The sequence below is a fragment of the Triturus cristatus genome, chromosome 12 (assembly GCF_964204655.1).
Source record: "Triturus cristatus chromosome 12, aTriCri1.1, whole genome shotgun sequence".
Classification (NCBI taxonomy): Eukaryota; Metazoa; Chordata; class Amphibia; order Caudata; family Salamandridae; genus Triturus; species Triturus cristatus.
In genome coordinates this window covers 705,252,965-705,266,773 of record NC_140595.1, presented here as the reverse complement: position 1 = coordinate 705,266,773, position 13,809 = coordinate 705,252,965, and the positions used below count along the sequence as shown (strand labels likewise).

The following is a 13,809-nucleotide window of genomic DNA, read 5'->3' as shown; positions in this document are numbered from 1 at the left end:
TCCTAACAGCAAATCCAAAATACTGTTCTTTGGTAACACATTTTTCTGTACCAATACAAAACATGCTTCTATTATTTTACACATACAGCCTAGTTTTTAGTGTAGAATGGCATGAAACAGCCAATCAGTTCTTTTTTTTTATAAAAAAATATGTATGCCTCCATTTCCAAACTGTCTTTCATTTCTTTTTACCATTCTACTGAATTACACCTCCTGAGTGCATCCAGATCTCCTTTGAAGATGTTCACAGTGTGGATTGTAGGACACAGCTATGTCTTCTGGAGTGAAAAATTTGCAGAGAAAAGAGGTATGGTGAGAGACCTTGCTTTGCCAAATGTAGACATCAAATGGATTGGTCAGAGAGGGTTAAAGTGGCACCAATTAATGCCTTTGGTGAAAACCTTTCAACATCTCCCACAGCCTAACCTTATTATTGTGCACTGTGGTGGTAATGATCTAGGCACTTTAACTGGGGTAGGTCTGGAAATGCTTATTAAGGACACCTTTGTGCAATTGATGTCGCTTTTTCCACAAACTGCCTTTGTATATTCTAACATATGCCAAAGGCAAAAGTGGAACTGGTCCAACCAATTTTGTCCGCAGATTGAGAAAGCAAGGAAGGACGTCAACAAATCTATTTCTGCTTTCCTCAGAGACTATGGTATGGGTTCCATTTACCACAACAACTTGCGTTACGACATGCAAGACATTTATAGAGGAGATGGTGTGCACTTCACTGATGAAGGCAACAGAGTCTTCCTCTTGAACCTCAGACTCTGCATCGGTACTTACTTGTAGGTACCAAAAAAAAAACAATAAACACAAGGGCTCTTTTTAGAGCCACCTTATATCTAAACACTTAAATGCGTTTTTTTTAAAATTTGTTTTATTAAGATTTTTTCCGGGTGCACGCTGGGTGCGCGCACTCGGCGATATTTTTTAACAAAATATTAATCTTTTTTTTTGCCCTACAAGGTCCTACTTTGACCCCCTTACAATGCCTACTGGGTCTATTTCTACCCACTCTGCCCCCTTTTCAAGTTCTCCCCCTTTGTTTATCACCCCCTCTTTATGCGATAGACAAAATGGCGGCCGCCGCTTCCTGATTTCCACCGATTCGAATGTTTACTAAGATCTAACAACCAATCAGAATTGCGCTCGCGCACGGCGAGGTGCGCGCACCCAGCGCGCACGGAGCGCGCTTAGATATATATATATTGATTTAAAGGCTATTTTCTCAGAATCTACTGAACAGATTTACACCAAACCTACAAAAGGCACTTCCTTGACCTGAGGACTACCTCTCTGCCAAATTTCTAGTAATTCTGTTCAGCCGTTCGGGCTGTAGCCCTGTCTAAAGGTCCTATGGAAAAATGCATGGGGAAAAAGCGTTTTGGGACCCCCCTTTTATCTCAGCCCCCGCTTGACGAATCCCCCCGAGACTTTCAGGGTAGGAGCGGAGCGGAGCGCCCCACCTATTTTGAAAAATTCGCGAGGATTCGTCGACCGGCGCCAAAGTTATTCAAAATAGAATGTTGAGGTTTTCCTATGGAAAAGGGGTCCTAACTATAACTACCTACTGGCGACCGCCAGTAGGTAATATATATATATATATATATATATCAAAACCACACTCCTCTCGTTTAAAAGAAAAGTCGGGCACACACGGGTTCTCCAGAGAGATGCTGCTTTATTAGGCTTTCAGCATGACGCGTTTCGTCGTAATGACTTCATCAGATGCTTGTCAACCCAGGAAAGGAAATAAGTTAGTCGTCCACTTTTAAACAGCAAATGCCTCGCTCTGATAGGTGTAGGTGTTGCTGACATGACGTGAGGGGGATGTCTCAGACCCGGTGCTCCGAGTCCGCATAGAGCAGGCACAGCAGCGTCAGTACTTCCCCAGTGGGCGGTGTCTGCTCTCACCCCACGGCAGTCTGGATCTTGTAGTGGATGGCAGGCAGCTCTCCGGGACCCTCATCCCACCGCTCACATCCCGAATCGTGCCTTGGAAGCCACTTAAGTAAGTAGCAGTCCTCCGTGTAGTCACAGTCCCAGTTGATGGAAGGGCAAAGTTGCGAGGGTGCGGTGATTCGGCGCTTTCCAAAAAGTTTTTAGAGATACCACTTGCTTGCCACATGATCGCCGAACTCTTCAGGGATGGGTACCCAAAGGTGCTTGTGGCCGCACCTAAACACCAAAACCACACTCCTCTCGTTTAAAAGAAAAGTCGGGCACACACAGGTTCTCCAGAGAGATGCTGCTTTATTAGGCTTTCAGCATGACGCGTTTCGTCGTAATGACTTCATCAGATGCTTGTCAACCCAGGAAAGGAAATAAGTTAGTCGTCCACTTTTAAACAGCAAATGCCTCGCTCTGATAGGTGTAGGTGTTGCTGACACGACGTGAGGGGGATGTCTCAGACCCGGTGCTCCGAGTCCGCATAGAGCAGGCACAGCAGCGTCAGTACTTCCCCAGTGGGCGGTGTCTGCTCTCACCCCACGGCAGTCTGGATCTTGTAGTGGATGGCAGGCAGCTCTCCGGGACCCTCATCCCACCGCTCACATCCCGAATCGTGCCTTGGAAGCCACTTAAGTAAGTAGCAGTCCTCCGTGTAGTCACAGTCCCAGTTGATGGAAGGGCAAAGTTGCGAGGGTGCGGTGATTCGGCACTTTCCAAAAAGTTTTTAGAGATACCACTTGCTTGCCACATGATCGCCGAACTCTTCAGGGATGGGTACCCAAAGGTGCTTGTGGCCGCACCTAAACACCAAAACCACACTCCTCTCGTTTAAAAGAAAAGTCGGGCACACACGGGTTCTCCAGAGAGATGCTGCTTTATTAGGCTTTCAGCATGACGCGTTTCGTCGTAATGACTTCATCAGATGCTTGTCAACCCAGGAAAGGAAATAAGTTAGTCGTCCACTTTTAAACAGCAAATGCCTCGCTCTGATAGGTGTAGGTGTTGCTGACACGACGTGAGGGGGATGTCTCAGACCCGGTGCTCCGATTCCGCATAGAGCAGGCACAGCAGCGTCAGTACTTCCCCAGTGGGCGGTGTCTGCTCTCACCCCACGGCAGTCTGGATCTTGTAGTGGATGGCAGGCAGCTCTCCGGGACCCTCATCCCACCGCTCACATCCCGAATTGTGCCTTGGAAGCCACTTAAGTAAGTAGCAGTCCTCCGTGTAGTCACAGTCCCAGTTGATGGAAGGGCAAAGTTGCGAGGGTGCGGTGATTCGGCGCTTTCCAAAAAGTTTTTAGAGATACCACTTGCTTGCCACATGATCGCCGAACTCTTCAGGGATGGGTACCCAAAGGTGCTTGTGGCCGCACCTAAACACCAAAACCACACTCCTCTCGTTTAAAAGAAAAGTCGGGCACACACGGGTTCTCCAGAGAGATGCTGCTTTATTAGGCTTTCAGCATGACGCGTTTCGTCGTAATGACTTCATCAGATGCTTGTCAACCCAGGAAAGGAAATAAGTTAGTCGTCCACTTTTAAACAGCAAATGCCTCGCTCTGATAGGTGTAGGTGTTGCTGACACGACGTGAGGGGGATGTCTCAGACCCGGTGCTCTGAGTCCGCATAGAGCAGGCACAGCAGCGTCAGTACTTCCCCAGTGGGCGGTGTCTGCTCTCACCCCACGGCAGTCTGGATCTTGTAGTGGATGGCAGGCAGCTCTCCGGGACCCTCATCCCACCGCTCACATCCCGAATCGTGCCTTGGAAGCCACTTAAGTAAGTAGCAGTCCTCCGTGTAGTCACAGTCCCAGTTGATGGAAGGGCAAAGTTGCGAGGGTGCGGTGATTCGGCGCTTTCCAAAAAGTTTTTAGAGATACCACTTGCTTGCCACATGATCGCCGAACTCTTCAGGGATGGGTACCCAAAGGTGCTTGTGGCCGCACCTAAACACCAAAACCACACTCCTCTCGTTTAAAAGAAAAGTCGGGCACACACGGGTTCTCCAGAGAGATGCTGCTTTATTTTATTTATTTATTTATTTATTTAGCAATTTGTATAGCGCCTGGTGACCCGAGGGCATCCCCGCGCTGTTAATATTGAGTCCTGCTGAGGGGGAGAGAGGTGGGGGGTTTATTTAGGGAACAGAAGGGTTTTAAGTTTTTTCCTGAATGTCAGGTGGTTGGGTTCCAGTCTGAGGGAGCGTGGGAGAGAATTCCAACCAGTGGACGCTTTAACAGAGAAGCGTCGGCCTCCAGTGCGTGTTCTTTTGAATTTAGGGATGTTGGCCAGGTGCTCGTTCTCCGACCGTAGGGCCCTTGGTGCAATATAGGGGGTGACCAGACCCCTAAGGATCGCAGGTCCCGATCCGTTGATTAGTTTATGGGCCGTGCACATGGCCTTAAACTCCACCCTTTGGCGGACTGGCAGCCAGTGCAGCGCCTTGATGGCGGGTTTAGCGGATGCTCTAGGAGGTACGCTCATGATTAGGCGGGCTGCAGCGTTCTGGGTTCTTTGCAGTCTCGCTAAGGTGGCTTCCGGCGCACCTAGGTAGACCAAGTTGCTGTAGTCTAGCCGTGACAATATGAGGCCCTGTACTATTAGTTTCCTGGACACGGGTGGTAGGAGGGGGAGAATTTTGCGAACAGTTCGCAGAAGCCCAAGACAGATTCCGGCGGTTTTAGCCGCTTGGGTCTTCATTGAGAGAGCGGGTTCTAGCCAGACTCCGAGGGTCTTGATTTCGTGTTTCGGGGTGGGGATTTCCCCGAACACGTCTGGCCAAATTGCCGGGGGGATGGTCGCCCATTGTTTGCCCATGAGCATCACCTCGGTTTTGGAACCGTTGAGTTTTAATGACGATTCACACATCCACCCGTGAATTTCGGTGAGACAGTTTGGTAATTTGTCTGGGTGGTCGTCAAGTTGGGAGAGGGAGACGACCAATTGTGTGTCGTCAGCGTAGCTCACGATTTTTATCCCGTATGGTGTTACCACATCTTCCAAGGGGGCCATGTACACATTAAAAAGTGTGGGGCTCAGGGAGGAGCCCTGAGGAACCCCGCTGGTGAGTGGGAGTGTGGCCGAGTGGAATTCGCCATCCCAAACCTGGAACGTGCGTTCAGTGAGAAAGGACTCTATCCATTTGAGTGCCATCCCGGTGAGCCCTGCTGCAGCCAGTCGGTGAAGAAGGACACGGTGATTGACCGTGTCAAAGGCGGCACTCAGATCCAGGAGGATCACTGCCACTGATCCCCCTGAGTCTAGAATGCGCCTTGCTTCCTCGATGACGGCAAGCAGGGCGGTGTCTGTGCCGTGTCCCGGACGGAACCCGGTTTGGGATTGCCGCAGGATGTTATTAGTCTCGAGAAATCTGGAGAGTTGACTATTCACCAGTTTCTCGGTGATCTTGCTAATCCCTGGAAGGAGTGATATGGGCCGGTAGTTTGCCATATCAGTAGGGTCGAGCTGAGGTTTTTTAAGGAGTGCCTTCACCACTGCCTTTTTCCAGCTGTGGGGGACTGATCCTTGAGCAAGTGAGCAGTTGATAAGCTCCGTGATTGTAGGGGTGATAGCGGGGGCCACGTTTTTGAGGAATCTCAGAGGAGCAGGGTCTAAAGGAGATCCACTTTTTATTTTATTCAATGTCGTTTCCACCTCGTTGGGCGTTGTCGGCTTGAATGTCTCGAGTTGGGGACGTAATCCCGTCTCATCGGGGGGCTGAATAGTGTTTCTGCGGGAAGGGGAGCTGGGGGGAGGGAGGGATGTGAGGATGCGGGCAATTTTGTTGTTGAAGTATGAGGCTAGGTCATTACTTCTATCTACCTGAGGGGTGGTGGGCGAGGAAGCGATGGGAACTTTCAGAAGCTCCTTCACAATGACATAAGATTCCCTAGAGGAATTGGATGATTCCTTTATCCGGGTGTCATAGTGAGAGGCTTTGGAGAGCTTGATTGCGGTTTTATAGGTTTTGACTGAGGAGTGGTATGCCTCTTTGCTGGCGTTGTGCCAGTCTTTTCTCCAAAGCCGTTCAGCTCTTTTACAGTTTTTACGGAGCTGGCGGAGTTCTGGGGTGTACCACGGAGCAGAGCCGATGTTGTTGGTCTTATCTTCGCGCATTCTGAGTGGGAGCACAGAGTCAAGGGAGGTCGTGATCCAATTTCTGAAGTTGCTATCGGCGTTGTCCGGGATATTGTCGAGAGTAGGGGTGGTAGATGTCAGGGTGTTGGCCCATTCTTCAATAGGTAGTTTGGACCAAGTCCTGCCTTTAGTGAAGGAGGGAGGTTTCTGAGGTTTCTTGAGGGGTCCTGGGAGTTGGAATAGGACCAAGAAGTGGTCCGTCCAGGGAAGGGGAATGGAGTCTATTTCTTGCATCGCGGGGGTGCTGGTGAACACTGGGTCCAGCAGGTGGCCTTTGATGTGGGTGGCTCCTGAGTTAATGAGACGGAGGTCCGAGACCGCTAGTTCGGAGATCAGGTCGACTACTCCAGAATCTGCCGTGTCTTCAAAGTGGATGTTCAGGTCTCCCACTAAGATGAAGTTTGTGGCGGAGTGAGCCTGTGTTGCTACCATGTCTAGGAGGGCATTGGAAAAAGGGCCAGGGTGGCCGGGGGGACGGTAGATTAGAATCCCTGAAAGGGAGTTCATAGGGTCAAGTTTAATTGAGAATTGAAGACTTTCCGAGTCTGGGATTTGTGCATCGCTGGCGTTGCAGGTGAAGGAGTCACGGTAAATAATGGCGATGCCTCCCCCTCTGCCAAGTGGTCGAGGGAGGGATTGGATGAGGAATCCCTGAGGTGTGGCTGACACTGTGTCCGAGTCAGAGTGTGGGGTGAGCCACGTTTCCGTTAGGAAGAGAATGTCAATCTCGCAGTCTTCTATAAGGTGGTGGATTTGTGTCGCATGTTTAGGGAGAGAGCGACAGTTCAGTGAGGCAAGTTTGAGGGTTGCATGCTTCAGTACTCGTGTCGGGATTTGAAGCTGAGCTGGCTGGCAGTTCGTGCAGCTGACAAAGGGTCCATCCATATCATGGATATATCTGCATGAGGGGGCGGTAGAAGGTCTGAGGCTTAAAAGGTCACGGCGGGAATATGTGGGTTTGGCGGAGGCTCTGGCAGCCAGGGGGTCTGGCCCTAGGCCCGGTCGTGCGCGGACGGGCGCAGACGGGCTTGCCTTAGGCGCGCCTTCGGCGCGCAAACGGCGCTCCCGCTGCGCTCGTCCGCTGCGCTGGGGGGGTCGACACATTTGTGCTGGAAGTTAGTGGGCGTGGCCTCGCAGGGGGCGTGGCTTCGCCTTTGGCGTGCTCTCGGTAATGGCGATTCCCCGAGGCTGATGAGCTGGATTAGCGCGTGTCAGCAGCGCTTCCAGTAGGTAAGGCAGAGCGTTTGTATGCTTAAAAAGAGCAGTGAATACAAGTTATTTAAGTGACAATTTTAAAAGCGAGTTACAAACACCTCCGGCTTCCGCCTCAGAGGCTATCAGGTGAATGGGGGTCGGTGCGCTAGAAGAGCGTTTATAGGCTGAGTCGGTGGGCGTGGCCTCGCAGGGGGCGTGGCGAAGTTGGACTAGGACTCACCGCGCCTTGGCAAGCGGAACCCACGAAGAACGAAGGACTTGCTTCTGGTGCAGACCAGGAAGGTCTGGGGTGCTTCTTCTTTGCAGAGAAGCGGGAGCCAGTCTGGAGGAGCCAAACCAGCGCAGAAGATTTCAGGGAGCGTCGTCACAAAGGCCACTAGCCAGCGGGCAAGCAACCGGACAGACGCAGCAAGCAGGAAAATGCTGAAGGGCCCCACGCAGGACTCGTGGAGTGTGGGGGGCTGATCTGCGGTGCAGATGGTGCTTGGGGTTGGGGCTTCTCAATCCCCGGTGCACAACTTCGAGGGTACCTCAGAAGCTGCGCTTTAAGTTACTAGCCACTTTTTCCAGGTAGCCGGTCCCACGTCGCTCGTCGCCTCCACGGATCTCAGCTCTGCTGTAGATGTGGATCAGGGTCGGAGAAGTCTGGAAGTCAAGGCTCTGGTCAGGCTCTGCAGTCGGTTCCTCGTAGAACGTGGGCAAAGCAAAGGGTAGTCTCTTGATGGTGCCTGTTTGCACAGGGTAGCCACTCCTTGGCTACTAGGGAGATTCTTCAGTCTTCTTCTTTCGTCGAATGTCGAAGGTCCAGAGTTTCTTTTCAGTTTTGCAGGTTCAGGATAATCTTAGGCTTTCAGCATGACGCGTTTCGTCGTAATGACTTCATCATATGCTTGTCAACCCAGGAAAGGAAATAAGTTAGTCGTCCACTTTTAAACAGCAAATGCCTCGCTCTGATAGGTGTAGGTGTTGCTGACACGACGTGAGGGGGATGTCTCAGACCCGGTGCTCCGAGTCCGCATAGAGCAGGCACAGCAGCGTCAGTACTTCCCCAGTGGGCGGTGTCTGCTCTCACCCCACGGCAGTCTGGATCTTGTAGTGGATGGCAGGCAGCTCTCCGGGACCCTCATCCCACCGCTCACATCCCGAATCGTGCCTTGGAAGCCACTTAAGTAAGTAGCAGTCCTCCGTGTAGTCACAGTCCCAGTTGATGGAAGGGCAAAGTTGCGAGGGTGCGGTGATTCGGCGCTTTCCAAAAAGTTTTTAGAGATACCACTTGCTTGCCACATGATCGCCGAACTCTTCAGGGATGGGTACCCAAAGGTGCTTGTGGCCGCACCTAAACACCAAAACCACACTCCTCTCGTTTAAAAGAAAAGTCGGGCACACACGGGTTCTCCAGAGAGATGCTGCTTTATTAGGCTTTCAGCATGACGCGTTTCGTCGTAATGACTTCATCAGATGCTTGTCAACCCAGGAAAGGAAATAAGTTAGTCGTCCACTTTTAAACAGCAAATGCCTCGCTCTGATAGGTGTAGGTGTTGCTGACACGACGTGAGGGGGATGTCTCAGACCCGGTGCTCCGAGTCCGCATAGAGCAGGCACAGCAGCGTCAGTACTTTCCCAGTGGGCGGTGTCTGCTCTCACCCCACGGCAGTCTGGATCTTGTAGTGGATGGCAGGCAGCTCTCTGGGACCCTCATCCCACCGCTCACATCCCGAATCGTGCCTTGGAAGCCACTTAAGTAAGTAGCAGTCCTCCGTGTAGTCACAGTCCCAGTTGATGGAAGGGCAAAGTTGCGAGGGTGCGGTGATTCGGCGCTTTCCAAAAAGTTTTTAGAGATACCACTTGCTTGCCACATGATCGCCGAACTCTTCAGGGATGGGTCCCCAAAGGTGCTTGTGGCCGCACCTAAACACCAAAACCACACTCCTCTTGTTTAAAAGAAAAGTCGGGCACACACGGGTTCTCCAGAGAGATGCTGCTTTATTAGGCTTTCAGCATGACGCGTTTCGTCGTAATGACTTCATCAGATGCTTGTCAACCCAGGAAAGGAAATAAGTTAGTCGTCCACTTTTAAACAGCAAATGCCTCGCTCTGATAGGTGTAGGTGTTGCTGACACGACGTGAGGGGGATGTCTCAGACCCGGTGCTCCGAGTCCGCATAGAGCAGGCACAGCAGCGTCAGTACTTCCCCAGTGGGCGGTGTCTGCTCTCACCCCACGGCAGTCTGGATCTTGTAGTGGATGGCAGGCAGCTCTCCGGGACCCTCATCCCACCGCTCACATCCCGAATCGTGCCTTGGAAGCCACTTAAGTAAGTAGCAGTCCTCCGTGTAGTCACAGTCCCAGTTGATGGAAGGGCAAAGTTGCGAGGGTGCGGTGATTCAGCGCTTTCCAAAAAGTTTTTAGAGATACCACTTGCTTGCCACATGATCGCCGAACTCTTCATATATTTATTTAATTTACCTATAACTGACACAACTGCCATTGTGCACATATGTGCACCAAAATTGGGATTCACTTGGCATAGTCAGCTAAGGTCTGGCACGCCTGGTTTAATGAAAATGTGTGCATGGTAAAAAACATTTTTTAGGGGGGAAAAATGGGAAAACATTTGTTTGCTCCTTTTAGTAGCCAAAGGAAATGTTGTTTGTGTCAACACCTGCCATACACACCATAACTCATGCGATGACTCACGAATAAGCTAAAACTTTGCATAGATTAAATTATTGTCCTGTGTCCCATTGTGCAATATTTTGTAGCCACGCTATTCTCTCTCTTGAAGTCTGAGAAAACACTGTTAGTTGTAGGGTTTTTTAAGGTTTGCCCATTGTCTTTTTCAGGTGTGTACATTTCAGCCATGGTTACTCAAATAAGAAATGCAGCATGATTTGACTCTAAATACAAACTTTTTATAGTTGTGCTCTGTCTTCAATGTGCCAGTTTTTAAAACGGTATGCAATTATCGGAATTTTTTTTTTTGCATTTACTAGAATTTTTGTCCAAGCTCCAAATATCCAGGAGTGTAAAGATCAATCTCGTACAAATGACCAAGTTTAATTGAGTTTTTGTTAAAAAAGAATAAACACAATATACATTAAATATGATTTTGTCAAAGGTATTTCTTTCACACATGCCTGTTTCGTTTGCGTTTTGTTGTTGATTTGATTTTTGGAATGTACAAATGTTTTGGAAATCTAAAGCAAAAACACTGGTAAATTATGGCTGAAAACAATGGGTCATAAGAAAGGGACCTTGTGACTTGTTTGTAATCTATTTACATCCTCCCCAAAAAATGGCATACAAATTCTGCTGGATTACCAGTGGAAGCATCTTCATGGATTTGTCATGTACACGTTTTTTAATCTTAAAGTGACCAAAGAGTTGACAAAGTTCAGCTGTTAAGTAAAATAAATGGCATGCTCCTAACTATCCTGTCCCTCCACTGTTGCCCACAGTCCTGGTGTTGACCACGCTTTCCACAAAATCTGGCAGTTTAGATTTTAGTGGTTGCTAGGCTAATTCCTCGGCTCTTTATGCAAAACTTTAGTTTACCTCTGGGAATAATCCCTCTTGTCCAATTATCAAATGGTTTTTACAGGTCCTGTTGCAAAATATTTCGGGTTGGACATTGGATTCAGTAGGACTACTGGGACAGATGCAAATTTGACTAACTACTCAAAATTGGCAACTGAAACAAATCCATGCCATTAGACTGCAAAAAGAATGACTTTGGAATTCTGTTTCGAGATGTAAATGAATTTTCCTCCAAGGGTAGGTAGTATGACACTATTTGGTTCAGAGAAGATGTTTACGAAAGAAAATATGTTGCATTTTGTAATTATTTGTTTGGGCAAGAATTAGAAACTAGCCCCTTGGTTTGATATTAATTAATGTATTGTCTGTTTTTCATAGATGAATAGTCAGATTAAAAACTGGGGAAATGTCATGATTGCTGATATTAAAATGTCCTGTTGAAGTGCCTAGTACATCTAAATGACAAATTAATTTACACAGTAAAATAATGGCTGGTTCTCTTGTTTTTCAGACCCATGTGTACCATATCCAGGAAGAACAGGATTTGGGGGATATCCTAATAATCCGCCTTCACAAGGAGCCCTCTTCCACTTTCCCTGAGGACAGCTGGTTCTGCAATCAAGTTACTGTTGAATCTCCTACAGGAAAGATCTACCACTTCCCCTGCTACCGATGGATCGAGGGGAACAACTCAGTAGAGCTCCCGGAAGGAACAGGTAGAACATTACTTCAAATAGAATGTAGCACCCAAACAATTCACAAAGCTGATGTCTTACTGACAATTCTTAGCTTTTTTATTTTGGTATTTTATGGAATAGTTTATGTGCTCATGTGGAACTGATATCCAGTTAATTCTGTTGGCAAGGCCATCACAACGTAAAATATATAGTTACAGTAAACAGGTGCAAAAATAGTAGTCATAAAAAACTTTGAAATCTTAAAGATAACCATTGTATTAGAAAATCATACAAGTTGTAACTATACCTATAAAGATACCAACTGATGATAATGGGGTCAGCACAAGGCAAAATGGATGTCAGGCTCATGAGTCAAGATTTTATAGTTACAGCTGTAGGATGAAGAATCAAGAACATCACATTTAAGGGTTTTTGGCACCAGTAACAACCCAGCAACGTTGAGGCAATGCAGAGTCTCCTCATTTTGTTAGGATGCATCTCCTTGAGGTATATATTTCCCCTCTAGCAAATTGTATGCTAATGGTGTGTCTCCAGAGTAGATGCAGGTGCATTAACATAGGCTTAATATTGCACAGTCTTAGTCAATGTGTTTGTCATCGTAATTTCTAAACTATAGGAAAAAGTTGGCAGGATTTAAGGCTAATGTTTCTTCAATACATACCAGATAAACAGTGACTCAAGAATTTGAAAGTAATGGTTTTAGAGCTGCACACCTTTTTACTGAATCAATGACTGCATTTGTTTTAAAAGGTATTGTTGAACTACCATGGTTACATGTTTCTAAACCTCAAAGAATGTAATATTAATCAGTTGTGATTAAATTAGTTTAAAAGGCTCCAAAGTTCAGTTCTGTACAAGGCTCTGGCAACAGCCCAAACAGAATAAGCCAAAGCCTTGCAAGTTTTTCAAAAGTTAGCACTTTCAATGATTTTTCGAAAATGAGTTCACTTTCAGCAGCTCCTTGTAGCGGTAAATGCATGGCCTCTGTGAACTGAGCAATTCACCCTTTTAGCCTTGACCTCCCACCTGCCACCATCACCTAAGGCCCTTGATGTCCCCACTCACTCTGCCTCCTTTTGCTTCCTGCACCTCAGGTTTAGCTAAGCCTCAGAGGTAGTCCACTTCACATCGGAAACTTCTGATCATGAAATGTAACTGAAGGCTTCTATATGTCACATTTTACTGACTTAGGGCCTGGTTTAGAGTTTGGCAGACAGAGTAAAAGCGTTAAGGGGCGAGGGACTTTACATCCGCTAAACTGCCTTCCCTTTGCCTGACAAAATTAGTGTTTACTGCTGGCTGTTCAGTGAACTCAATGGGTTTGAAGGAACCGCTGTCATGGTGGGTCATACAAAGCCATTTAATAGTTTGGTGTGGATCCCTCATTGATGGGAGTTTGTTTATGGAAAAGTAAAAGCAAATTGTCCCAACACAAACATAGTTCTCTCCTATTCTACGGGGATACTTTTTCAAAAATATTTACTCTCCCTCACTGCCAGGATGTTCAAGATGCTGACAGACAATACAAAAAAGGTTAACATGCTACCTCCCTGTTAGACATGGGGATCACTAGTTGGCAGGTTGTTACACTGACCAAGTAGGGACCCTTCTTCCTAGTCAGGATAAGGGGGATACACTATTGAAATAACTCCTGCTCACCCCCTTGGTAGCTTGGAATGAGCAGTCAGGTTTATCTCAGAGACAGTGTGTGAAGCATTTGCACATAACATACAGTAGTACAGTGAAAACATTACAAAAAGACACCATACCAGTTTCAGAAAAATAATGGATATTTATCTGTGCAAAGAAGACCAAAATGATAAAAAGTCCAACATATAATAATCAGAATCTGTACTCTGCAAGAATAACCTTAAAAATGCATTTTCTTGAAGTCGGTAACTCCTTACAGTGGTACCGTGGGGCTGAAAGCAACCAAATCCAACCGGGGAGGTAGGTGTCAGAAGACTTGTAAACAGTACCTTGTTGCTGTCCTGGCCGTCTGAAGTGGTGTGTTACAGCAGAGGAGGCCATTTAAGCTGCTGTGTGAGAGAAGCAGTGAGGTGTGCTGTGCCCTCAGGTCGTGGTGCAGGCAGCAGCTCGGTGGCAGTCATCCAGTTGCGTCATAATTCCAGGGCTGTATTGCAAAGCGGAACAGTGCTCGTTGCGGCGCTGACAGTCACAGTGCAAGCTTTGCCGGCCATCGAGGATTAGAGGTCAATGGGGGTGGTGTTGGTGGGCTGTGGCTGTGGTGTGGGAAGGGGCGGTG

At 47.9% G+C, this 13,809-nt stretch overlaps 1 protein-coding gene across 1 annotated transcript in view; it reads left to right on the top strand.

Moving 5' to 3' along the window:
- The window catches only part of LOC146780158 (hydroperoxide isomerase ALOXE3-like), a 512,047-nt gene that overhangs the window by 107,695 nt on the left and 390,543 nt on the right, over positions 1-13,809 (top strand). Inside the window, exon 2 of the mRNA XM_085638403.1 lies at positions 11,357-11,561. Coding sequence (XP_085494529.1) covers positions 11,357-11,561 — 205 coding nt within the window. The remainder of the gene's footprint in view (positions 1-11,356; positions 11,562-13,809) is intronic.